This window comes from Vulpes vulpes, chromosome 3 (genome assembly GCF_048418805.1).
Source record: "Vulpes vulpes isolate BD-2025 chromosome 3, VulVul3, whole genome shotgun sequence".
NCBI classification, from domain to species: domain Eukaryota; kingdom Metazoa; phylum Chordata; class Mammalia; order Carnivora; family Canidae; genus Vulpes; species Vulpes vulpes.
This window is the reverse complement of record NC_132782.1, coordinates 92,291,209-92,317,921: the sequence shown is the minus strand read 5'-3', so window position 1 is coordinate 92,317,921 and position 26,713 is coordinate 92,291,209. Positions and strand designations below refer to the sequence as shown.

General features: G+C 48.5%; 3 protein-coding genes across 5 annotated transcripts in view; 1 reads left to right on the top strand and 2 right to left on the bottom strand.

Annotated features, from left to right (window-relative positions):
- Positions 1–142: 142 nt before the first annotated feature.
- Positions 143–26,713, top strand: part of PRR14 (proline rich 14) — a 58,028-nt gene continuing 31,457 nt past the window's right edge. The window contains exon 1 of one of the 2 annotated variants that reach the window (XM_026011181.2): positions 143–303. The gene's annotated coding sequence lies outside the window, so the exon portion shown is untranslated. Of the gene's footprint in view, positions 304–11,859; positions 12,118–26,713 lie in introns of those variants that run through there. The other variant, XM_072753477.1, reaches the window with a different exon arrangement.
- ZNF689 (zinc finger protein 689) lies at positions 7,911–15,300 on the bottom strand. Its single transcript, XM_026011177.2, has 3 exons — positions 14,400–15,300; positions 14,069–14,182; positions 7,911–12,749 (listed from the first exon to the last, which is right to left on the bottom strand). Exons 1-3 carry the CDS (start codon positions 14,602–14,604, stop codon positions 11,566–11,568), a joined length of 1,503 nt encoding a protein of 500 aa, XP_025866962.1. The 5' UTR covers positions 14,605–15,300; the 3' UTR covers positions 7,911–11,565.
- On the bottom strand, positions 15,907–26,650 carry LOC112929240 (zinc finger protein 688). Of its 2 annotated transcripts, none has more exons than XM_072753479.1 (3): positions 26,100–26,563; positions 25,810–25,923; positions 15,907–17,217 (listed from the first exon to the last, which is right to left on the bottom strand). In XM_072753479.1, exons 1-3 carry the CDS (start codon positions 26,293–26,295, stop codon positions 17,207–17,209), a joined length of 321 nt encoding a protein of 106 aa, XP_072609580.1. In that variant the 5' UTR covers positions 26,296–26,563; the 3' UTR covers positions 15,907–17,206. The 2 variants fall into 2 exon arrangements, with proteins under 2 accessions (XP_072609580.1, XP_025866961.1); XM_026011176.2 differs by lacking the exon at positions 15,907–17,217 and adding an exon at positions 23,279–25,135 and having other exon boundaries at positions 26,100–26,650.

Genomic DNA, 26,713 nt, shown 5'->3' with positions numbered 1-26,713 from the left:
AGAGCCAGAAGGGAAGTCGGGGCCGCAGCGCCGTCAACCGTAGGTGACGTGCGTTGATTGGACGGCGCCGGGCGGACAGGGGAAGAAGGCGGGCAGTGATTGGTCGTTCCGGAGCGGCCTATTTGAAAGGCTGAGGGAAAGACTGGTGTGTAGGTGCCGTGCGCTGAGAGACTGTAGGCTCTCTTTTCCCCTGGTTTTTCTGCGACAGGACCTAAAACAGAAGTTTTGACGGATTGGAGCTACTCCTTTCTGCTACTTACGTGAGACCTGTTGCGAGCAGATGCAGATCTCCTGGGCTTGCAGGTGAGTAAAAGCTGACGAGCGAAGAAGACTGAGGCCGATTCTGGAGATGATGGAAGTGAGGGATGACCCATCCCCTCCTGCTCTGGGTACTCAGGGCCCCGCCAGCCCCGGTTCCTACCCGGTACTTGGTTTGGCCCATGCCCCGAGGTTGCAAATGTCTTGCCTTTCACGGACGCAGCAGCTGAGGGGCAGAAAGCCCAGGTGACTGCCCACGGGCGGCAGAGCCAAATTCAAAGTGATCTGGCTTCCAGGCTCAGCTAAGTGCTTAGCTAAGTGCTTACTGTACCCTATGTCAATCAGAAAACTTGTGTTTAAATTACAGCTCATAAATGAGTAATAAAACTGGGAAACAAATCAGATAATCTATCTCTTGATCTGTTTTTGCAAGCTTTCCCAACTAAGTAATATTCATAGGAACAGAGAAGAAAAGTTCTAGAGATATAACAAAAAAGCTGTCCATCCCCACAGCGAAACCACTTTGAAGACATAATATAGCTTTACAATTCATGTGGGTATCCATTCTATTTCATAATTTAACCAAATTCAATAGACTATATAGGCAAAAGTAAGTTTTGTAAATATGGAACACTCTTAAAATACAAGTGGAGTGTAAGTTGGTACAAGTAGTTTGGAAAACTTGCAGTATCTACTAAAGCTAAATATATGCATACCTAGGACCCAGCAATTCCACTCCTCCATGTTTACCCAACAGAAGTTCATGCATATTACCGAAAGGTTTACTGAAATGCATACATTTACTGAAAGAAGTGCATATATTACTGAAAGACGTGTTCAGGTGTTCACAGCAACACCAATTGCAATAGCCAAAACCCAGAAACTATCCACAACAGTAGAAGAATGAATAAATATATTGTGGAATATTAATTGAAATACTATTCATGGAATACTATTCATAGAATACTATTCAGAGGGGCATGTGGAGTCTCTAGTAGGGCTCCCTACTCAGCGAAAAGTCTGCACTCCCTCTCCCTCTGCCCCTCTCCTGATTTGTCTCTTTCAAAGAAATAAGTAAAATCTTTAAAAATAAAAATAAGAAAAAGAAAATCGAAATAAGCCAGCACTCCCAAGTACATTTGTGCTCCCTCTGTGACAAACCGAAGATGAAAACATGAACTGGCATTGTGGTTCCTACATGAAAATGGAAGCTAGTGGTGTCTGAACCTACAAGACCAATTTTTTTTTTAATTTTATTTATTTATTCATGAGAGACACAGAGAGAGAGAGAGGCAGAGACACAGGCAGAGGGAGAAGCAGGCTCCATGGCAGGGAGCCCGATGTGGGATTTGATCCCAGGACTCCAGGATCATGCCCTGGGCCAGAGGCAGGCGCTAAACCGCTGAGCCACCCAGGGATCCCTACAAGACCACTTCTGTTGTCACAGTAAAGTCAACTATTGGAAGACTGAAGGATTTTTTTTCATTTGAAACATTGCTAGCCTATAATAAATGAGTTAATTTATGTAAAGAAAAAAATGGAGGGAGTGGAAGATCAAAGTTGAAGATGTGACAACAAAAACTGGTGGGAATGATGGATTGCTGGAAAGGGGACACAAACCAAAGACTTTGGGTAGCCTCTAGAGGCTGGAAAAGGCAAGGAAAGGATTCTCCTCTAGAGATTGGTGAATGCAACCTTGCTAACATCTTTTTTCTTTTTCTTTTTTTTTTAAGATTTTATTTATTTCTTCATGAGAGACACAGAGAGACAGAGGCAGAGACACAGGCAGAGGGAGAAGCAGGCTCCATGCAGGGAGCCTGACGTGGGACTCGATCCTGGGTCTCCAGGATCAGGCCCTGGGCTGAAGGCTGCGCTAAACCGCTGAGCCATCCAGGCTGCCCACATCTTTTTTCTTTAAAAGATTTTTATTTATTCATGATAAACAGAAAGAGGCAGAAACATAGGCAGAGGAGAAGCAGGCTCTCCCTTCAGCAGGAGGCCTGATGTGGGACTCGATCCAAGGACCCTGGGATCATGCCCTGAGCCAAAGGCAGATGCTCAAACACTGAGCCACCCAGGTGTCCCCTTGCTAACATTTTATTTTTTTTTATTTTTATTTTTTTAAATTTATTTATTTATGATAGTCATCACAGAGAGAGAGAGAGAGAGAGAGAGAGGCAGAGACATAGGCAGAGGGAGAAGAAGGCTCCATGCAGGGAGCCTGATGTGGGATTCCATCCCGGGTCTCCAGGATCGCGCCCTGGGCCAAAGGCAGGCGCTAAACCGCTGCGCCACCCAGGGATCCCCCCTTGCTAACATTTTAATTTGAGTCCCATAAGACCCATTTCCAGATTTCTGACCTACAGAATTGTAAGATAATAAATTTGCATTATTTTAAATCACCTAGTTTGGTAATTTCTTACAGTAGCAATGGGAAACTAATACACGTCACATTATCGAGGAGCTATTTCTGAGCTTTATCAAGTACTGTATTGGGCGTAGGAGCACTCTCCTAGCTCTGAATTTGAGAATTGAAGATCTAAAAGAAGCATTACTCAAAGAGATTATGTTGAATGAAAGAAGCTGTAGACGAAAGAATACACACTTTAGGATTCCGGTTGTATAACACTTTATAACAGGGTAAATAAATCTGTGCTAGGGACACAGAGCAATAGTTGTCTGTGGTGGGATAGGGATGGGTTTAACCAGGAAGGGAACTTTGTAGGATGATGGTATGTTCTATATTTATATATATATATATTTTTTTAAGATTTAAATTTTTTTTTTTTCATGAGAGACACACAGAGAGAGGCAGAGACAGAGGCAGAGGGAGAAACAGGCTCCATGCAGGGAGCCTGATGTGGGACTCAATCCTAGGTCTCCAGGATCACACCCGGGCTGACGGCAGCACTAAACTGCTGAGCCACCCAGGCTGCCCCTGTTCTGTATTTTGATAGAGGTTTAGGTGTATGTATTGCCAGATTCAACAAACACTTAAACACTTAAAATTTGTTTGCATTTTATTATGTCAGTTTATTTATTTATTAAAAATTTTTTTATTCATGAGAAACAGAGAGAGGCAGAGACATAGGCAGAGGGAGTAGCAGGCTTCCCGCTGGAGCCTGATGTGAGACTCGATCTCACGACCCAGGATCACGACCTGAGCCAAAGACAGATGCTCAACCACTGAGATACCCAGGCATCCCTATTCTGTGTCAGTTTAACCAAAAAAAATATGTAAAGCAAATGTTGAGTTCTAGTTAATGATGTACATGCTGAAATATTTAGGGGTAATGTGTACTCATGTTGACAATTTCTTTGAAATGCATCAAAAAATAAAATGGACTGGTAGAGAGATGGATAGTTATGCAATAAAGTAAGTATAGTAAAATGTTAATGCTAGAACGAGATGGTGAGTATATGAGTGGTCACTGTAAAATTGCTTCAACTTTATGTTTGAAAATTTCCTAAATAGAATGGGGAAAAAGAAAAGAGAAGCAAACTAATGTTCAGACAAGGCAGGAGTAACCATTTTTTAAAATGTACCATTAAATGGCATTTGGTGCATCTGCAGTGTTTGACAACCACCACTTCTCTTTCATAACTTTATCTTCTTTGTGATTTTGATTTGATTACATTGAATCTGGAGATTTTTTTGATATTGCTGCCATCTTAATATTAAGTCTTCCAATTCATGAACACAAGGTGTTTTTCCATTTATTTAGGTCTTTAATCTATTTCAGCAGTATTTTGTAGTTTTCAGTATACAGGTCTTTTGCCTCCTTAGTTAAATTCATTCCCAAGTATTTTATTCTTTTTAATATGCTATGGTAAATGGAATTGTTTTCCTAATTACCTTTCTGGATTATTCATTGCTAGCATATGGAAATGCAATTGATTTTTGTGTGTTGATTTTGCATCTTGCCACTTTGCTGAATTTATTTCTTAGCTCCAACAGTGTGTGTGTGTGTGTGTGTGTGTGTGTGTGAGTGAGTAATCTCTAGGGTTTTTTATTTATTTATTTTTTCTAGGGTTTTTTAGATATAAGATCTTGTCATCTGTGAATAGAGATCATTTCATTTCTTCCTTTCTACTTTGTTTCTTTATATTATATACAGTATTGAAAAGAAGTGGCAAAAGTCGATTCCTTGGGGCACTTGGCTGGCTCAGTCAATACAGGATGTGCGACTCTTGATCTTGGGGTTGTGGGTTCAAGCCCCACATTGGATGTGGAGCCTACTTTAAAAAATAAATAAAATGTTAAAAACAACACCACCACCAAAAACCTGGGCTTCTTGTCTTGTTCCTAATTCTAGGGGGAAAGTTTTCAGTCTTTCCCCATTGAGTGTGATGGTAGGTATGGGTTGTTCATCTATTGCCTTTATCATATTGAGGAAGTTTTCTTCTATTTTGGATTTTTTAAAAAAGATTTTGTTTATTTATTCATGAGAGACACACACACAGAGAGAAGCAGAGACAGAGGCAGAGGGAGAAGCAGGCTCCATGCAGGGAGCCCCATGTGGAACTCGATCCCGGGACTGCAGGATCATGCCCTGAGCCAAAGGCAGATGCTCAACCACTGAGCCACCCAGGTGTCCCTTGTATTTCGAATTTATTGAGTGTTTTTGTCATGAGAGGATATTGAATTTCGTCAAATTCTTTTTCTGCATTGAGCTGACCTTTTTTCCCTTGTCCTCTTATTGTGGTATCCATATTACATTGACTGATTTTCATTTGTTGAAGCGTTCTTGCATTTCAGGAATATATCCTACTTGGTCATAGTGTATAACCCTTCTAATATACTGCTTTGGTTTGCTAGTATTTTTTGAGTACTTTTGTATTAATATTTATAAGGGATATTGGTCTGTAACTTTCTTTTCTTATAATGTCTTTGTCTAGCTTTGGTATTGGAGTAAGAGTTTTTAAGATATATTCTAGATTCAAATTCCTTTTCAGATTTATCAGTCAGAAATATTTTATCAGGCAGCTGCGGGGGCTCAGCGGTTTAGCTACACCTTCAGTCCAGGGCCTGATCCTGGAGACCTGGGATTGAGTCCCACGTCAGGCTCCCTGCATGGCGCCTGCTTGTGTCTCTGCCTCTCTCTCTCTCTCATGAATAAATAAATAAATAATTTTTAAAAGATTTTATTTATTTATTCATGGGAGACACAGAGAGAGGCAGAGACACGGGCAGAGGGAAAAGCAGGCTCTATGCAGGGAGCCGGACATGGGACTCAATCCCGGATCTCCAGGATCAGGCCCTGGACTGAAGGTGGTGCTAAACCGCTGAGCCAGCCGGGCTGCCCTCATTTTATTTTTTTAAAGGTTTATTTATTTATTTTAAAGAAACAGAGCATGCATGCTGCGGGAGGGGCAGAGGGAGACAAGCCGACACACCACTCAGCAGGGAGCATGATGCAGGGCTCATCCCAGGACCCTGAGATCATGATCTCAGCTAAAATCAAGAGTTGGACACTTAACTGACTGAGCTACCCGGGTGCCCCATTATTTTTCATTTTAGATTATTTTTTTTTTAAGATTTTATTTATTTATTCATAGAGACAGAATGAGAGAGAGAGAGAGAGAGAGAGAGAGAGGCAAAGACACAGAGACACAGGCAGAGGAGAAGCAGGCATCATACAGAGAGCCTGATGTGGGACTTGATCCAGGGTCTCCAGGATCACGCCCTGGGCTGCAGGAGGCGCTAAACCGCGGCGCCACAGGGGCTGCCCTTCATTTTAGATTAAAAGTAGCCAGGGGCAACTACATGGTTCAGTCATTTGGGCACCTCCCCTCGGCTCAGATCATGATCATCATAATCCTGGAGTTCTGAGATTGAGCCCTGAATCAGGCTCCCTGCTCAGCAGGAAGTCTGCTTCTCTCTGTCCCTTACCCAGTTCGTGCTCTCTTGCTTGCTATGTCTGTCTCTTAAATAAACAAATAACATCGTTAGAAAAAGGAGAGACTGACTTACTTTACTTCCAAAGCTTATTTCTTGAATACCATTTATAGGAGATTTGTACCAATTCTTCTGGGAAGATAGTATTTTATTTGTAAGAATGACTCCTGATTAGCAGCAGACAGGACCAGAAACACAGACTTATCACCTGGCCTTAGCTACAAGCAAGATTACTGATTCTGTTGCAGTATCTTTTATTTTAGGGGTTCTGTCCCTTTCACAGGTATGTTGACATTCATTTTCTCAACTCTATAGGAGCATTTCCTGGTCTTGCTTTTATTTATTTTTAGAAGATTTTATTTGAGAGAGAGAGAGTGAGAGACCACAAGCAGGCAGGGGGAAAGGAAGAAGCAGACCTTCCGCTGAGCAGGGAGCCCATTATGGGGTTCCATTCCAGGACCTTGAGATCACTGAGATCATGACCTGAGCCAAAAGCAGACACTTAACTGACTGAGCCACTCAGGTGCCCCCTAGTCTTGCTTTTAACAACATCTTCTAAACCAGTAACTTCTCTGTGTTTATTGTTAAGCTTTAATTCACAGGATAGTTATGATACTGTTTTTTGCATTTTCCCAGTTCCTTGATCAGTTGTTCTTGGAATTTGGGAAAATGTATATATGTTCCCTAGGAAACATTGAGAAGGAATTCCTACATGCACACCCCAGAAAGAACCACAAGAGGCACCAGGAGCACTAGAATATGGGCATGAAAGTTAAATTATGGGAGAGCTTCAGTAGGAAAACTAAGGTAAATGAGATTGAAAGTAAATTATTGATTTGCCAAGTCACCAGGCATCTTAAAGGACAGTTTGGGTGGAGTAACACCTTGTAGAGCAGTCAACTTTGGAGTCACACCTGGCTTGGAATCCTGGCCCTCAGACTTACTAGATATGTGATCCTGGATAAGTTACTTAATCTATCAGTAACTTCAGTTTCCTCCTCTATTAAAGGGGAATTATACATTCTGTCAGGTGTGCAACCTAAGGTTACCCTACTTACAAATTAACAAATTAGCCTCTTATTGTTTCGTGGATGCTGGCAGAAGACAAGAGACCCCAGTGTCCTAGACCAAAGACCTTGTCCAGGGCACAACAAGCCACCTGAGCATCATGTGTGTGTTGGTTCTTTTGTCTTGTAAGCCCCACAGAGGCAGCATGGAGGGGCCTGATGGACACCAGGCATGCAATGAGTGTGGCACTGTGGGGGAGGAAGAATGAATTTTGGGAACCTGGTGTTTTATGGTAAGTAGCAAGCAAGCTGCTCTTTGTCCCAAACTCCCTTACAGTTGCTTAATGCAAACACAACCATAAGAAATGGCTGGGGAAAGAGTGGTCAGGGCCTTGCCTGCTTGCTTGCTTGCTTGCTTGCTGGCTGGCTTTCTATACTCTAGGTTACAGCTTTTTATTTTTTTATTTTTTTTTTTTAAGATTTTATTTATTTATTCATGAGAGACACAGAGAGTCAGAGACACAGGCAAAGGGAAAAGCAGGCTCCCTGCAAGAAGCCTGATGTGGGACTCGACCCCAGGACCCCAGGATCATGACCTGAGCTGGAAGGCAGACACTCAACCAGTGAGCTGCCCAGGTGCTCTGGTTATAGCTTATTAAAGGAAAAGGATACAGATTAAAGTCAGCAAAGGAGAAAGGTGCATGGGCAGAGCCCAGGAGAAACCAGACACAAACTTCCAGGCGTTCTTGTCTAGTGGAGTTGCACAGGGATGCACTTTATTCTTCTAACAATGATTTGTGACAATATGTGTGAACTGTTGCCAACCAGAGAAACTCACCCAAGCCTTGGTATCTAGGGTTTTTATTGGGGAGTCAATTACACACAGAGTACCCACATGACTGACCTTAGCTACTCAGACTCAGCCTCCCAGAGCAAAAACACATTCATCATAAACCACATTGTCAGGATAAACTCATCTGGTCAGACTGGTACAGCATGGCTTGGGGCCTCCAGCATACAGTCACACCCTAATCAGGCAAAATAGTACAAGGCTTTGGAATTTATCTCCCAGGAATGAGCCAAGTGCCAGTCCTGAAGATGGGCTTTCTTTGGAGTGGGCAGGGTTTGAGCAACTTAGGCCTGCTGAGTTAACCCTTTTCTATACATGCCTGGTCTCCAGGAGTCCACTGCCTGGTGAAATACAGAGATGTTTTGGATCTCCAAGAATTAGAATGTGTATAGATCCAATGTCCAGTAATCCCTAAAAACCATAATGACTTCCCCTTTTCCTGTGCCTTGCCACCCTGGGAAATAGCTGCAGGTACATTTGAGAAAGGCTTCTGGAAGATATACCCTGTGTTTTTGCCAGTGTAATACAGTCCTTCATCAGGGGGCTCAACCTCTCTTCGTTTAGGAGGCTTTAGGTCTGGAATTGGCTCGTCTGAGAATTTGTTGAAGGCAAGGCCTTGCATTTTTGGCATATTCTGCAAGATGTGGAGCAACACGAGAGACACATGGAGGAGCATCTCCTCACATCTACTTTATGGGGTTCTCATACACATTACATTGGAATGCATATAAAGTGCTTAACACAGTATGTGCCCCATCATAAATGCTCAACAAAGTAGCTATGATACTATTGCAATAGGCCAAAGAATACAGTGAATATAGGCTACTGTTTCAAGAAATTTAGCTGAGAGGCGCCTGGCTGGTTCAGTTGGTAGAACATGCGACTCTTGATCTTGGGTTGTGAATTCAAGTCCCATATTGGGTGTAGGGATTACTGAAAAATAAAATCTTAAAAAAAGAGATTTTAGACTGGCAGGTGTGTATTCCAGACAAGAGAGGGACTCTGAAACCATAAAACTAAGGAGAGAAAGATGTAGCAAAGTCCCCTAGAGGGCAGGAGATAAAATCAAGCACAACTATGTTGATGAACGCTGTAATTAAATACTTGTAAATGTGGAGTCAGTGGAAAGTGAGATATTAAGAGCTCCTATTTGAAACCTTTGGTTTCTTAAAGAGAAGGTATTCACTGGTTAAGGATACAGGGAAGACATACTGAAGGCTCACTGAGGTTGAAGATGAGGAAAGGCGTGGTGCTGGCTCTGGCACCTCTCAGCAGCACTGCTATTTCCTCCTCTACAGCTCATGGGAGATAAATCCATATCATGACTGTGGATTGTTCATTCTTTGGGTTGCAAGTAACAGAAACTCAAACTACCTGAAACAGAAGGGAGAACTAATTGGAAGGATACTGGGATCTCCCATGGAAAACAGGGCCAGGTCAAGCTGGGCATGGAATGACACTGGGGCTGAAATACTTTAGGGGACCTAGGAAGTTGTCACTCATCTTGGCCCTCTACTGACCACACACACACTGGAACTTGGCCACCAGGGCCTCCAAGTCTTATGAGTTAGAATCCGGGCCCAAAGGAAGTTAACAGAATTCCTAGGTAAAGAGAGTTGGGTCAGCCTGGTGGTAAACATAGAATAGCCTGTTCTAATATAGAGCTAGGCAGACATTTGAATAGCTGTTAGGGCAGGTCTGCATCAGAACTGTAAAAATTTCTACCCAGTCAAGGACCTAGACTTATATTTTATAAACAGTAATTCCACAAGGAACATCATTTATCGACATTTTAATGAGACCCAATCTGGTATGACCCGTCTTAGGGTAGCTCATCCATTCATCTGAGGAGAAACAGTTACAATGCAACTTGCTAAATACCAGAACAGAGGTAATTACAGACACTGTGTCCTCCAGCAGTTTCCCCACTTTGGGGCTGAGATTAGGAGAGCTGAAGGAACAAGCAACAGGGGTAGGAACATGACCCACTCCAGCTGTTGGAATAGCAGAGAAGTCATGTTGGGAAATCCCAATTTGGTGCAGCTACCCAAGGCAAAGTGGTAGGCCTTGTTCATTTAATGTGGTAAAGCTTTACTGAGCATCTACTCCGATGGGTGCCAGGGAGGCAGAGCAAATATTAAGACACATTGCTGCTGCTGCTTTGGGGAGCTTATGTGAGGAAGGCAGGCATGAACACAATTTGGGGACTATAGACTCTTCCTGCTCTGTGTTCAATTTCTCAACTTCCTACCTCCCTTGAATGGCCTCATCTCGTTTTATGAAAACTGTTGAGGACTCATGGAAAGTCCTGTGCTGAGGTTTCCTTATTCTGATGAGAATCAGGGAGGAGTGAGACCCAGTTCTCAAGGATTTTCTAGCCACTGGCTGCCTGGAACTAACCCACATCCACTGGATGAAGCACAAGCTGGTCCCCGTTTTACCTCTTGCTGCTAGCTCATGGCTCCCCTGCTTTTCCTTAAAATCAGTCTTCTCCCAAAGCTTATTTTGCCTATGTCCCAGACCCAACTTGAATCAATTTCCCAAACATGGGGAGCAGAAGACTTGTCTTCACAGTATGTGGTTTAAAAAAAAAACCAAAAAAACCTAGGTATTTATGTGTCTGCAATGAAGCCTTGGTCCAGTGTCGTCACCACCCCCAGATTCAGTGCAATCTAGAGCTGTTAAAACAGGTAGAGACCAAGGAGGTGTACAATGTACACTGTGCTGCTGGCATATTTTAGCCTGACCCTTTAAAAGGGACATTGAAAAACCAACACCTGTTTGGAGAGAGCACATGTGGGAATGGAAACTCTGTCTTTAAGGAATGATTGACCAAATAATGCTGTTTAACCTGAAAACATGGGCAAAGCAGATATAATTTAAATTATCTGAAATGCTGTCATGTAGATGGAGTATTACATATTCTGGGCCAGGCTTATTGGGAAAGAGAATGTGGTACTTCAACAGCCTTCTATTAAAGATCAGAGCTAAAAAAAAAAAAAAAAAAAGATCAGAGCTATCCCATAATGAAATGACCTGCCTTGTGAGGTAGTGAGCTCCCTGTCAAGGGAGGTTTTAAAGCAAGGGTAAAACAACTTGGCAGGAGTGTTGTAAAAAGAGGGCTAAACCAGGTCTGTTTAAACCTGGTATGGAGGAAGGGGCAGAGCAGGGCAAGCTACCCCCCCTCCCCCCATGAATGGGATTCTCCTGACTGTATGCAAGGGGACAGGTAATCCCTATATACACAAACTAGAAAAGCAAACAGCTTGGAAAACAGCAGGGAGAACTGTCAGCACTGATATCAACACACAGAAATACTTTCAGGATAGGGTAGCTTGGAAAACAACCACATGATGTCACCTCTCCTAATGGGACTGTCCTAGACACTTATGGTAAGGCAGCCAGCGTGGTGGAAGAGACTAGAGTTCAGGGCTCTGTAGCAGGACATCTGGATTTTTTATTCGGACTCTGCCTTGCCTGACCTGGGGCTTCTGCTTCCCTTCTCTGGGCCCCTCCGTGAAATCAAATGAACCTCTTGGGTCCTTCCCCTACTAAAGCGCACTGCCCTTCTGGCTGGCGCCCCCTAGAGCAGATCTAGAGCTACAGTTCGGGGCCCTGGGGCTACACTTGTGGACTGCCAGAGACCACCTCTGGCGGAAGCACCGGCCGCACTCCAGGCAGGGGAAAGGCTTCTCCCCTGTGTGCAGGAGCTGGTGCTGAGCCAGGTGGCTCCACTGGGCAAAGCGCTTGGCACACAGGTCGCAGGCATAAGGCCGCTCGCCTGAGTGCACGCGCCGGTGACTAGCCAGGAGCGAGGGGTAGGCGAAGCGGCGGCCACAGTCCTCGCAGGCGTGTAGCTTCTCCTCCGTGTGCGTGCTACGGTGGATGGCTAGGGAGCCGCTCCGCCGGAAGGCGCGGCCGCAGTCCGGGCAGGGGTAGGGCTTCTCTCCTGTGTGCAAGAGCTGGTGCTGGAGCAACGTGCTGCGCTGGGAGAAGCGGGCCTCACAGTGCTCGCAAGCATAGGGGCGCTCCCCGGAGTGCACCCGCCGGTGGCTGACCAGGCGAGAGGACGAAGAGAAACGCCGCTCGCAGTCTGGACACGGGTAGGGCTTCTCGCCTGTGTGGATGCGCTGATGGATGACGAGGGCAGTGCGCTGCCGAAAGCGGCGGTTGCATTCCAGGCAGGTGTAGGGCTTCTCTCCCGTGTGTGTGCGTTGGTGAATGGCTAGCAGGGAGGGATAGGCAAAGCGCCGCCCGCAGCTGGGGCACTGGTGGGGCTTTTCACCTGTATGCGTCGTCCGGTGATTGGCCAAGGAGCGGCTTCTACGGAAGCAGCGGCCACAATCGGGGCAGTGGTAGGGCTTCTCCCCTGTGTGGATAACCTGGTGCTGCGAGAGGTTCTTGCGTTGGGAGAAACGTTTGCCACACTGGTCACACACGTAGGGACACTCACCAGAGTGTGCGCGCCGGTGACTGACCAGCAGGGAGGGATAGGAAAAGCGGCGCCCACAGTCTGGGCAAGGATAAGGCTTTTTCAGATTCTGGGCACACTTGTGGCTCTCCAGGGCCAGATGATCAGGGAAGGTACAACCACAGTCAGGGCAGATGGGGCCCCCAGATGTCTGCCTGGGGATCAGCCGGGGTTTGCTGGGCCGCCGCCCTCTCTTCCCTTTTCGGGGTGCCTCCTTAGGCGGGAATACTTCCTTCTCTCCATTCTTCTTTCTGGTTCTGGTTTCTATAGAAACACAGGGAGAGATTAATTTAACAAATACTACTCCCCTATCCTTGCCCATGACACTGTTACAGGTGAGAAGACAAACAGGCTCAGCCCCTCTTCAAGGAGTGTTAGTGCCAAGGACAACAAGCTGTGACATACTACTAAAGAAATAGGGAGGATATTCCAGTAGTCCCCAGCTCTGTCTGGAGAAGTCAGGAAGTGTTTCTTGGAGGTTATGCAGATTTGAGAAATTACAAATTTTTGAAGAGGTTAAGTGTAAGGCAGGAAGTAGAAGCATGAGGTGTGAGATGGCAGTGACTAGGTCATAAGGCCCTCTAGGCCAATGGTTCTCAAATTTTATTGTAATGAGAATTATTTGGGTAGCTTATTGAAACAAGTTTGGCTTCAGCAGGTCTGGCATGGGGCCCAAGATTTTGTATTTCTGATTCTTTCCTGAGTGATGCTGCTGCTGGTCTGAGGACCACACTCTCAACCACTGCTGTTGAGGACTTTAAACTCCAGTGCTTCTCAAATGTAAACATGCATGCCAATCAACTGGGGCTGTTAACAAAAGAAATACAAGGTCCTAGATATCCATCAGAGTAAATTAATAGTTCTGGGTCCAGGAATTTTTTTTTTTTTTTTTTTTTTTTTTTTTTACTGAGTTCCTCAAGTGACTGCGCTATAACTGACAGCCACATGACAACCTGCCATGGCAAAAACGGAAAAGTTTTAAGCAAGGAAGTATCATGGAAAGATCTGAATCTTGGAAAGACAGCCCTGGTCTCAGAGAATCCAGCACACAAACGGCAGCCCAAGCAGTTATATCCACCCCTATGGGTGAATCTGGGACCGGTCCACCTTAATGGCATTAATCAGAGCCTTGCTTGATCCTGAGAGCAGATTCCTGCACCGATTAGGGGTTGCCCTGCCAAAAGGGCAAAAAGAGGACCCTGCACCCCAGGCAGCTGTTCCCCATGAGATCCCTTCAACCCAAATCCAGAATACCCAGACAGGTACCAGGTATCTCAGTCAGAGTCCAGTTCAGAGCAGACTGGGGGACAGGGATCCTGGGAAGGAGGCCAGAGGGTAGCTCCTTCTAAAAGCTCACCAATTCATTCACACAACAGAGAACTGCAGGCCCTTGGTTTGCAAACTGACATGTAAATCACTGTATGGTGGACCCACCCAACACCATCAGAGAGACAAGATCCTAAGGTGTGAAAATGAACACAGAAAATAAAGCATTACAGCATGGGCCACAGGCTCCCCAGGCCACCAACACTCTAGACTAGTCGTTAGAGGTTGCAGGCCCTTTGCAGGCATTTTACACTCACTTCTTTGGACTGTTACCCGTCTTGGGCACTCCTGCGGATCCAGGGCAGCCGGTTCCCAATCATCGGTATTTCGTTCCAACCAGGAGATGAGGGCTGGTTTGGGGCCTGCGCACCCTGGGCGAGGAGAACCAGTCAGACGTCCAGCTCCTAGATAACGCTCGGTAAAGATCTACCCGGTGTCATCTCCTGTCCTCCTCCCCTGACACAACCTGGTCGCAGGCCAGGCCCCTGGACACTCTGGTCTCCCTGCCGCCCTGCCCTTACCCCCCGCCCGCTCCTAACCTCCTCCATCCCTTCGGGCCCCGCGGACGCGAACGGGGCCGGGCCTCACCGAGCGCGCCCAGGTGGCCGTAGGTCTCCCTCATCACGTCCCGGTACAGGGCCCTCTGCGCGGGCCGCAGGCAGCCCCACTCCTCCGGGGAGAAGTACACGGCCACGTCCGCGAACTTCACCGCCCTCGGCCTCCTTCCCCTTCTCCGGCCGGGTCCGGCCTCTCCTTGTCCCCGCGCGGACAGCGGAGCCGAAGGTGGCGCCATTGGACCCCAGAAGCCGGAGCCACGGCCTTCCCCGTCCCGGCCTGGACCCCTGGCGGACCCCGGGATTTGGGATCCCCAGCCGGACCGGGGCTGAGCGTGCCTGGGGAGGCCCGGAGGGAATAGGAATCGGCCGCCTTGCGGGGCTAACGGAAACCTTTCGCTGTTATTCAGGAAACTCCTGCCCGAACTTGGGTGAAAGGCACCGGAAGATGCCTTCGGGGAAGATGGCGGCGCTGCTACCGCACCGCCTTAGCCTGGAACACAGGCGGCTTCCAGCTATCGATTTTATTGACCGGAGCGCCATGCCGGCTTCCTAACCTCTTTGCCCTCAAGTGTGATGGCGCTGCGATTGGGCTTCACGCCCTTTTTTCCCCCATTACACGCGCCCATTGGGCGGCGGCCGAAGATCGGGCGTTCTGATTGGATGGTGGCGAAAGCGGCCTGTTTGAACGAAGCCAACCGAAGCTTAAGGGCAGGAAGCCGAGCCTGGGCGCCGGGTCCCTGCAGCCAGATCGCAGGCGGGCGGCGGCGAGGTGGCTAGGCGTCTAAGTGACGGGCCCTGTTCTCTGGCAGCCGCTGCCTCCCTGAGGAAGGGAAGGATTTGAGTGACGGAGCCACCCCGGCCAACCTGGGGCTGAGAGTACCCCGGTGGCTTTCTCTGAATTGGACAACTTCCTGGTGCCCTTTCCGGAGAGGAAAGAACGTTGGCGTTTCCTGCACGCAGGCACCGTTCCCCTATGACACATTTCATCTTTTTTTTTTTTTCTTTGCTACCGTTGTGCAAAGTTCGTGATGGTTATCCTCCGTTTCTACTGATAGGAAAAATCTCAAAGGGATTCTGCTTGTAAGGAGAAGAAACAAAGATTTAAACCCGAGGCTGACCGGCCCTTTATTAAGACCGCTGAAGTCGGCTCCCTTCCCCCGCACTATCAGAATTCGCTTGTCAATGATCTGACCTCCTGGCCTTTTCTCAGGTTCGATCTTCTGCACATTTCTCCATAGTTTATTTTTACGTGACATTTGTCCAATGTACAAAGCGTGGTGCTGGGCATTTTGCAAATGAGTCGTGCACCATGCTCTGAATGGAGTTAATAGTTGAGTGAGGCACATGCATTTAAAAGTAGTAACAGTGCTGCAAGCATCTATGTGAAAGGCATAGGAAAATTGCTGATGGAACCAGTCAGCCCTCACTCCATCGGTTCCCACTTCTCTGTGGATGTGCAGGGTTTCCCAAGGATCTGGGGATCAGAGAATATGCCATTTGCTACAACATTTCAGCTATCTCTCCAGCCCATTAATCAATTTTTTAATTTTTAGAAAAAGATTTTATTTATTCATGAGAGACACACAAAGAGAGAGGCAGAGACATAGGCAGAGGGGGAAGCAAGCTCCAAGCAGGAAGCCCTATGCAGAACTCAATCCCAGGATTCCGGGATTACACCTAGCCAAAAGCAGAGGCTCAACCTCTGAGCCACCCAGACATCCCTAATCAACTTTTTTTAAGTACTTACTCTTAGCAAAACACTACCCCCAAAGCCTGCAAAGAGTAAACACAATGTGTTAGGAATTCATAGGATAACATAGGTAGTAAGGGGTTCCAAGGAAGATGACTTAACAGAGGAAGTAAGGGGGAAAAACCTGCAGTAAACAGGTTGAGTTCTTCTCTGTTCCAAGCATAGTGACTGTTGATTGAACAAACTACTGGGGATGCAGGTGGAATGTCAAGATTGCCAAATGAATAAGACAGGGTCCCTCTGACGTTCCAGATTGATGCATCAGGTGGAAAATGAGTTTGGTCTATGAATGGGTAGGATTTAGGGAGGGCAGTGGTGCTCAATGTACACCAATTGAATAAACAGCTGAATTCCAGGGCCATAAAGATCTCTGGTACAAAACAAGGAATTCAGGAAAGTTCTGAGTGTGGAGGGAATGAGTCCACTTTCTGATGCAGTACAAAATACCAGTAGGGTAAAACTGAAGGATCGAAAGGATAGGCTGGCACCAGGTATTAGATGGCTTTATCCTGCACACTGGGGAGTTCCAAATCAGTTTAGAGGAGTGAATTGCTTTCTGATAATGTTTTTGGAAAAATACTCTGGTAGTTTGCAGGGCTGATAGCTTTGTGCCTATGCTTTCTGCCTATACATAGTTCAGTTTAAAGAAATAAGAAGGTAAACTTGGGCTGCTAAGGGATTACAAAGGCCAATGGACAGCAAACCATTTCATTTGGAAGAAAGTGTTCAAACAGTGGAAAGGCATCTGTGGGAATTTTGCCTAAATGGTAATGATGTGCTGTCAATGATGCTGATACCGAACAGGAAGGATGATTAAATACTGAGATGAAAAGGTGCCGAGCCCTCTTCCCACATACAGCCCGTTAGCCCTGGGTTGGAAAGGTCCCATTTGGCCTAGCTTACTTTTGTCTTGGTGGGAGCTACGAAGGCAGGATCTAGGAATCAGGCAGAGTCAGATGCTCTTAACCATAGGGAAACATTTTGGAGGGAGAAGCGCCCAGAACTTAATGTAACAACAGAGGTTCTTGCTCCTTTCTGTATAAATTCCTGGATCCACATTGGGTACAAAGACAAGCAGGGCTCCGCCTTTATATTTCCCCTGTAGAGAAGAATGGAGAAGATCCATGGAGTCTGCACACCAAGAAGCCACATAAGGACCAAGGACACCTTGTTTTGGGTAAAGGAAAATGGTGGTGAGGGCCAACAAAGTACCAACTAAGTGCCAACTTGTAGGCACATTGATATAGATGATCTCAATTGAAACTCACCTTCCAGGAGTGCCCAGCTGACTCAGTCATAGTAGCCCGTGACTTTTTTTTTTTTAAGATTTTATTTATTTATTCATGCAAGACCCAGAGAGAGGCAAAGACATAGATAGAGGGTGAAGCGGGCTCCCCTCAGGGAGCCAGATATGGAACTCAATCCCAGAACTCTGGGATCACACCCTGAGCCGAAGACAGACGCTCAACCAGAGTCATCCAGGTGTCCCTAGCCTGTGACTCTTGATCTCAGGGTTGTGAGTTTGAGTCCATGTTGGGTGTAGAGATTACTTAAAAAAAGAAAAAAGGTTGGGATGCCTGGGTGGCTCAGTGGTTGAGCGTCTGCCTTCAATCCAGGGTGTGAATTTGGAGTCCCGGGATCAAGTCCCACATTGATCAAGTCCCCACATCCTGCAAGGAGCCTGCTTCTCCCTTTGCCTACGTCTCTGCCTCTCTCTGTGTGTGTCTCTCATTAATAAATAAATAAAATCTTTTTTTAAAAAAAGGAGCCACGTTGTACTTTAACAGATGAATGGATAAAGAAGATGTGGTGTGTGTATATATATGTGTATATATATATATATATGTATATATGTATATATATGTATATATATACACACAATGTAATATCAGCCATTAGAAAAGATGAATTTTCACCATTTTCTTTGACACTGATGGAAGTGGAGGGTATTATGCTGAGTGAAATAAGTCAGAGAAGGACAGTCATCATATGGTTTCACTCATACCTGGAATATAAGAGATAGTGAAAGGGACTATAAGGGAAAGGAGGGGAGCTGAATGGGGAAAAATTAGAGAGGGAGACAAACCATGAGAGACTCCTAACTCTGGAAAACACACAAAAGGATGCGGAAGAGGAGGTAGGTGGCGGGATGGGGTGACTGGGTGACAGGCACTGAGGAGGGCACTTGATGGGATGAGCACTGGGTGTTATACTAAATGTTGGCAAATTGAATTTAAGTTTTAAAAAATGTAAAAAAAAAAACTTAAGAAATTCACCTTTCAGAGTCCTTATGAGGACAATTATCAAACAGTTGAACAGCTTGCCCAAAACTTGTTAGTAAAGGCAAAGATGAGATTTGAACCTAGAGTGTCTTCTGCATTCCACTGGCAGCTCTAAACAGGGTGCAAGTCTTTGAGATTAATTTCTCCTTGTTTCATGCTCACTGAGAGGGAAGTACCTGGCAGTCCAACCTTTGATTTTTGTACACATGGACTTCACCTTATAGACTAACTATAACCCAACCTTTGCCTCAAATGTCATTGCACCATAAACCCACACTCCAGCAAACGGTAGTCCTCGGAGAAAGTTATGTCATGAATAATGAAGGAATCTTACCTTCCCTTTTCAAGATTTTATTTATTTGAGAGACAGAGAGCAAGAGAGCATGAATTGGGGGAAGGGCAGATGGAGAGGGAGAGGCAGACTCCTCGCTGAGCAGGGAGCCCAATGCAGGGCTCAATCCCAGGACCCTGGGATCCATCAGGATCATGACCTGAGCTGAAGGCAGAAATTTAACCGACTCAGCCACCCAGGCACCACGGAATCTTCCCTTTTCCCAACAGATTCACATAGTCCAATTCTAGCCTGTGTGTTCCTGGGTGAGGTAACTCACTGGTACATTTCTGATTACCTCTATATACTGTTCTCTGAGGGAGGACGTCAAGGCACCTACCAATCTTTTCACTTTGTACATCTCACCCCTCCCCCTCTTTCTTCTGCCTCTACTTGCTCCGTGTGGCTAACACTTCCTGAGAAGGGATATCTTCCGTCATAAGCTCCTTCACAGCACCCACATTTCTGGAATTTATCTAATAGTGGACATGAACTGAAGGGTCCTGATCCCCAAAGGAGGAGGGTGGGGCACAGGTCTCCCACATTTTGACCTCTCTGTGTTTTGGTTTTGTTTGTTTGTTTGTTTGTTTGTTTTTTAAAGAGAGACAGAGCTCTGAATGCCTGGTTGGCTTAGCAGGTTGAACGTCTGCCTTTTGGCTCAGGGCGTGATTCCAAGGTCCTGGGATCAAGTCCCACATCGGGCTTCCCATGGGGAGCCTGCTTCTCCCTCTGCCTGTTTCTCTGCCTCTCTCTGTGTGCCTCTCATGAATAAATAAAATCTAAAAAATAAATAAAATCTTTAAAGAGAGAGCGCTCAGCGTGGGATTTGGGGGGGTGTCTGTGAGGGGCAGAGGGAGAGGGAGAATCTAAGCAGGCTCCACCCGCAGCATGGAGTCCTACATGGGGCTCAACCTCACAACCCCGAGATCATGACCTGAGCTGAAATCAAGAGATGCTTAACCTACTGGGCCCCCCAGGTGCCCCGTGGCCTCTCCATATTTGCCTGATGGCTTCACTGGCTGGCTTTCAGGGTACACTTTCTCTTGGAGCTTTCAGCACGCTCAGTGCAGGGAAAGGGCCTCTCATCAGAGCAAATATGCCTGTGGCTGAGCAGGAGGGAGGAGCAGGAGAAGCAGATGCCACACCCGGGCAGGGCTAGTTTCCTGGGGCGGGGGGCGGGTGTGTGCATCTGTGAATGGCCAAGGGAGCCTGTGGTGGAAGCATAACCTATAGCCACAGCACCATTAGACAATGATGGCGGGGCTTCCTCAGGTGCACAGGCAGGTGGTTGGCCAGGAGAGAGGGCCATATGATGTCACACCCACAGTCTGCCCCTGTGTCCACACTTAACGGGCACACAGGGCTCTACACAGGTGGAAGTGGCAGCTACAGTGGACACAGGTGTGCCCTGTGTAGAACAGCTAGAGCTAGACCGGGTGAGCCCTCTGGGAAAAGTGCCCCTGCAGGAGCTCCCCGCACACACACAACAGGGATAGTCACCAGAGTGGATCTGCCCATGTCTAATGGTGAGGGGATGGCAAAGAGCTGCCCACAGTTCAGACACGTACAAACCTTCTCCTTTATATGGGTGGCCAGTACCCTACTTTTTCAAAAGCAGCACCCCCACTGGGGGCAGGGGAAGATTGTCCGGCCGGTGTGGAGGGGCTGATCCTCGAACAGGTCCTTGTACTGAGAAAGGGGCATCCTCACCGTAACGTGGAGACAGAGACGCTGCTCAGCACAGCAGGCCTGCTGGGTTTCTCTGGAGCCTGAAAGCACTGCTGTTGTGGCTCAGGAGCCCTGAGTTTCTGGCCATGCCCCCTGTAGCCAGGGCCCTCACTTACTTGAAAGGTGTCTTGCCACGCTGCCTTACATGGTAGCCTCACAGAGGCTGCATTAAGTTCCTTTACCCTCCACTTCTCCCTTCTTTTCTTTACTCTTGCTTTCTGCGCAGACAAGAGAATTGCAACTATAGATTGTGGGGTGCTGTGATCACCACAGATGGAGCGGCACTGGTAACTGAATGCCTGTTCACTCAGGGAAGAAGGATCTAAGTGTGAATCCCTCCCCAGCAATGCCCCACCTGCCTCAGGCAGACATTTCCCATTTTCAGAAAGAGTATCATCCCTTCTCAGTGCAGGCTTCCAGAACTAGAGAGGGTTCTCATAAAGAAGGGGCTGAATGCATTTCAGGGGGAAGCTGGCACCTCTGGTTATAGACCTTAAATATAGACATTTCAGTGGAAACATTTCTCAAAAAACAGACCTTCGCACCTTTGGAGCACACAAAAACACCTGTTTTCATTCTAAACGAAAGATGGCAAGTCATTAAATTCTAGAGGGCTCCAGGCAGTTTCAAATGGCAGGATATGACCTGAGACACGGGAGTAGGCCAATAAGCCAAACTGAACTTCTGGCCTCTTTCCAAGGCCAGTCAGAAATACAACATGCATATCTCTAGGCTTACGTTAATTTTTAAAAAGATTTTATTCATGAGACACACAGAGAGAAGCAGAGGCATAGACAGAGGGAGAAGCAGGCTCCCCACAGGAAGCCTGATTCAGGACTTGATCCTGGGACTCAGGGATGGTGCTCTGAGCCAAGGTAGCTGCTCAACCTCCTAGCCACCCAGGCATCTCTAGGCTTAAGGTAATTAAAATGAAAAATTCACTTCCTTAGGCACACTAGCTGTATTTCAAGTGCTAAATGACCACATGTAGCTAGTGGCTTCTGTGTTCGACAGCACAGATAAAACATTCCCACAATTGAGGAAAACTCTAATGGAAGCAATAATCTAAGTACTCAGAGGAAAGAAGGCAAAGATCTCAATCCTTGACTGTTTCCCCAGTTGGTACCAGGGGGACCCACTACCCTTGAAGGCAAAAGAGCCTCCGGGTCTGGGACAGAGAACTTTAGAAGAGAAGGTTCATCAGATTCTTAGGAATATTGGCCTTTTTTTTCTTTAAGATTTTATTTATTTGTTCATGAGAAACAGAGAGGCAGACACAGGCAGAGGGAGAAGCAGGCTACTCAAGGGAAGCCCAACACCGGACTCAATCCCGGGTCCCCAGGATCATGCCCTGAGCCTAATGCAGGCACCAAACCACAGAACCACCCAGGTTGCCCTGGAATATTGGTATTTAAAGAGAGGGGTGTAGGTGTAGCTGACAGGACAAAGGGCCTGCCCTGCTGGCTCCCAAGAGAGGCTCCAGTCCAGCTCAGCCCCACTTTCTTCATCTATCCCAGATCCTGGGTGCCTCATCCCCTCCACACCTCCTTTTTGCATTGCCAGATGAGGGCGGGTTTGAGGCCAGCGGATCCCAAGCGCAGGGGCCAACGGCGGGCGGGGTGAGAGGATGGAGCCTAGACGAGGGTAAGTGGGGTGCAGCCTCGTGAGCTAGAGTGGAGGAGACCCTCCCCAACAACAGGCACTGGGCACATCCGAGCCCATGCCGAAGGGTGCCCCCTCTTTCTAAAATGCGGAGAAGGGGAGGGCTGGGACTTTTAGGTCGCGCCCAGGTGGTCCTGGGTCCGCCGCTTCGCGTCCCTGCAGAGGGCCCAGTGCCTAGCACCGGGACCTTAAACCCTTCGCCCTCAAGGATAATGGTGCCGCCGGGCCTCACGCCCTTCTCCCTCGCGCACACCGTCATTGGGCTGCACGGGCCAGGAAGCCGGGAGCCGGCGTTCTGATCGGGTCGCGGGGAATCGCTCGGTTGGAGGGAAGCGGGCGGCAGCGTGCGAGCCGGCCTCGGCCTGGCGAGCTCGGGGTGCTCCCGGCCGAGCACCTGCTCGGTTCCCCGCGCGCTGGCGCGGCCCGGCGGGCGGCCCGAGGGCCCAGAGCACCGCTCCTCTTCCCCGGCGGGCTCGGCCGGGCCTCGCCAGAGCCCCGTCTGCATCGCCCCGGGGACGGGGGTGGGCTCCCTGCCGGCTGTGCCCTCGGACTTGGACGACGTTTCCGCTCGCCTTGAGCGCCCCAGTTGAGCTCAGCTGCGGGAGACGGGTACAGTGCAGGGAGCTAAACAGTCTCCCCGGCCACAGAGGCCAAGTTGCTCTCCACGGCCTTCCAGATTCCCAGGTCTCCGCTGGGTGTGACCCAAGGCTTAGTCCCTAAGCGCCTGCAGCTCCCTGGGCTGATGATGATTAAACGCGGCATCTGCAAACATAATGCTGGGGACTGAAAAGAGGTGGCTCTAAGCGGGTCTGTTCTCAGTGGTGCTTACAACCCGGGGAGGTACAGGGTACCTGGGTGGCTCAGTGGTTGAGCATCTGCCTTTGGCTCAGGGCATGATCCCGGAATCCTGGGATCAAGTCCTGCATCAGGCTCCCATAGGGAGCCTGCCTCTCCCTCTGCGTATGTCTCTGCCTCTGTGTGGGTCTCTGATGAATAAATAAATAAAATATTTTTAAAAAACAGGAGGTACACACATGATATATAAGCAAAGGTCTGGGTGCCTAAGCCACAGTGACACATTCCAGGGAATTATGAGACCTGAGTTGAGCACCAGAAAAGATAAGCATTGAGTACCAGGGAAAAAAATAGGCAAAATATTAGTTTGTAACTTATTGAAACATGTAAAAGAGCTAGGAAATTTACATTAACAGCAGTTGTATTCAGCAGGGGTAATTAGTTAAGGGTGTCCTCAGTATTCAAACAATTCTGCAGGTGTAAAGCTTGGAAGGATATACACAAGTGAAAAGTATTGTACTAGACAGTTTTGACTGAGTATATATTATTTAATCCTCACAACCACCTAGTATTAATGTATTCATTTTATAGTCAGATGTTGAGGATGCAAGAGATAAGCCAAGATTGAACATGGGATAAACTGATTCAAAGTCTATGATCCTTCTCTTACACTATGGCCCTTGGTCCAAGCTGTGATATGTTCTCCTGAGATCTAGAGTGAGGGGAAACCCAGAGCCGAAAGGTCTGAGGTCAGCAGTCAGGGCTGGGAGGAGACTGGAGGAGTCTCATGCTTTTCCTGGCAGGTTCTTCACTCTGGATGTCCTCCCTCTCACCTCCCATGTCTCATAGATTCCAGACATAGATCAGCCCCACCTCCCCATTTTGATCCCTTTTTTCTTTCCTCTCCTATCCCTTACCCTCTGTGCACTTCCTTCCCAACACTTGATGAGGGAGACTCTTAAAACATTTGTTGCTAGTGGCTGCTTAAGTCTGTCATTCCCACTACTGGAACATGTCAGGAAAATGCCAGAAGTGTACTGATGGTTCCTGACCCTCAGGAACAGAAGCCTGGGCTGGGGGTTGTAACAAAGGTCTATCACCCTTCTGACTTATCCCGCCTGTACGATGGATCCATTGATGGGCTTCCAGGGCACTCTTTCGTTTAAAGGTCTTCCCACACTGGGAACAAGGGAAGGGCCTCTCAACAGAATGGCTGCGCCTGTGGCTGTTGAGGACACAGGAAGAGGTAAATTGGTGCCCACACTCAGGGCAGGAGTAGGGTTTCTCTCCTGTATGTGTGCGCCTGTGAATAGCTAGAGATCCGCTTTGCCGGAAGCAGCGGCCACAATCAGGGCATTCATGGGGCTTTTCACCTGTGTGAATGAGCTGATGCTGGAGCAGGTTATTTTGCTGGGCAAAGCGGGCACTGCAATGGGGACAAGGGTAGGGGCGCTCACCAGAGTGGACCCGCTGGTGATTGGTCAGGAGGGAGGGGTAGGCAAAGCCCCGACCACAATCAGAACAGATATGGGGCTTCTTCCTAGTATGGGTGCGCTGGTGGATAGCCAAGAGGGAAGGGTGTGTAAAGTGGCGTCCACACTCCGTACACACGTATGGCTTCTCCCCACCATGTCTGTGTCTATGGATGGCCAGTGCCCCGGTCTGGCGGAAGCATCGGCCACAGTCTGGACATGAATAAGGCTTGTCCCCTGTATGAAGCAGCTGATGCTGGACGAGGTGAGCCCTCTGGGAGAACTGAACCCCACACGGCCCACAGACATATGGGCGGTCTCCAGAGTGGATTCGCCGATGTCTGACCAGCATCGAGGGATAGGCAAAGAGCCTCCCACAGTCTGGGCAGGAGAAGGGCTTCTCCCCTGTATGTATGCGCATATGGACAACCAGGTTGCCTCTTTGGCGGAAGCAACGTCCACACTGGCCACAGGGGAAGGGCCTCTCCCCAGAATGGACCCGCTGGTGGCTGGCTAGGAGGGAAGGGTAGCTGAAAGAACGGTTGCATTCCAGGCAGGGGTAGGGCCTCTTGGGAGTCTCAGTGCACTGGTGTCCCATGTCTTTGGACACCTGAGGCAATGGATAGTTGTAGTCCCTGGAACTAGGGACCAGCCTGGCCTCTACTGGTGGCCCATTCTTCACAGGGGCATGCTCAAGCTCGTTGGCCGCTATTTTGCTGCTGGGTTCATTCTTCTTTTTCTTGCTTTCTAAAGAGACAAGAGAATTGAAATGCAATTCTGTGCTTTCTCTCACCATGGGGAGATGGAAGTGAATGGAACAGCAGGGCATTTCTCTGGACTAGTCCGTGTTTCAGAGCCCCCAGGCTCATCTCAGACAGCAGCTCCCCATTCCATGGCCACATGCCCTTTTGTTTCCCTCATGTAGGGCTTGGAAAATTGTGGTTTTTGTCAGAAGCTGAAGGATGGTACTGCCTGTTGGAAATAAGCAGTCACCTGCTGTGTTAAAGCCCCTACATGGCGGGCGTTTCAGCAGGAACAGAGATTTCTCCTGGTACAGGAATGAGCTGCATGCAGGTCAGTGTCTACCAAAACAGTGGTCACCACCTCAGCCAAAATTGCTGTTCTCACTCAGTGAACTTCTGGCCACTTTCTGAGGCTTGCAGACACGCCAGGAACATAGAGGGGAAGGTTCAGTAAATTCTCTTCCCCTAACTTCTCTTCCCCCTGCCTAGCTATCCTTGACCCAAGGAAGACACGAGGTCTGATAAAGGGAACTTTGGAAGAGAAGGCTCAGAGGATTCTTACCAACTAGAGTGTTTAAGAGAGGCTGTGTGTGGGAAGCGGGCTGCCAGGAGAAAGGGCTGGCCCCAGGCTGGCTCCCAAAAAGCCACTGCAGTCCAGCTCAGCCCAACTTTCCTCACCTATCCCAGATCCTGGGTGCCTGGCCCCCTCCTCGGGATCCTCGGCCTCCGGGGTCCACACCTCCGCCTTTCTTTCCAGCCAGGAGATGAGGACGGGTTTGGCGTCTGCGAATCCTAGGGGAGAAGAGGCCAACAGCAGACCGGGTGAGAGGATAGAGCCTAGACGAAGGGGGAGTATAACCTCCTGAACCCGGAAGAAGACCCTCCCAAATTACACACAGGGGCATCCAGACCCTAAGTCTAAATATCTGTGTCATAAAAAGGGAGAGAAGGGGTGGGCGGGGCCTCACCGAGCGCGCCCAGGTGGCCGTAGGTCTCCCGCATCACGTCCCGGTACAGGGCCCTCTGCGCGGCCTGCAGGCAGCCCCACTCCTCCGGGGAGAAGTACACGGCCACGTCCGCGAAGCTCACGGCGCCCGGCCTCCCTCGCCCAGATGGGGTTTTTGCCTGCCTGCCGGCGAGGCGCGGACCCCAGGGTGGCACCATGGGTCCAACGCTTTCCTCCCTCCCCCACCCCACCCCGGTTCGCTGGCGGGTCCGGGGTTCTAGAAGCCGCGTGGCCCAACCCGGCCGGTGCTCGGGCTCACAGCGCCGCCCCGGAGGCCCGAAGGGCACCAGGACCAGCCTCTCGTGGGGCCGTGGCAAACCCCTCCGGAGTTAATCTTACGGGTCCTTCATGGACCTGGGTTAGAGCACCGGAAGATGCCTGCTGCCAGGGTGGAAGCACGGGAGACGCCCCCCCCCCCCCCCCCCCGCGCTGCACCCGGGCTCGAAACCCTTCGCTCGCCCTCAAGGATAATGGCGCTGCCGGGCTTCACGCCCTTCTCCCTCGCGCGCACCATCATTGGGCGGCGCGGGCCAGGAAGCCGGGAGCCGGCGTTCTGATTGGGTCGCGGGGAATCGC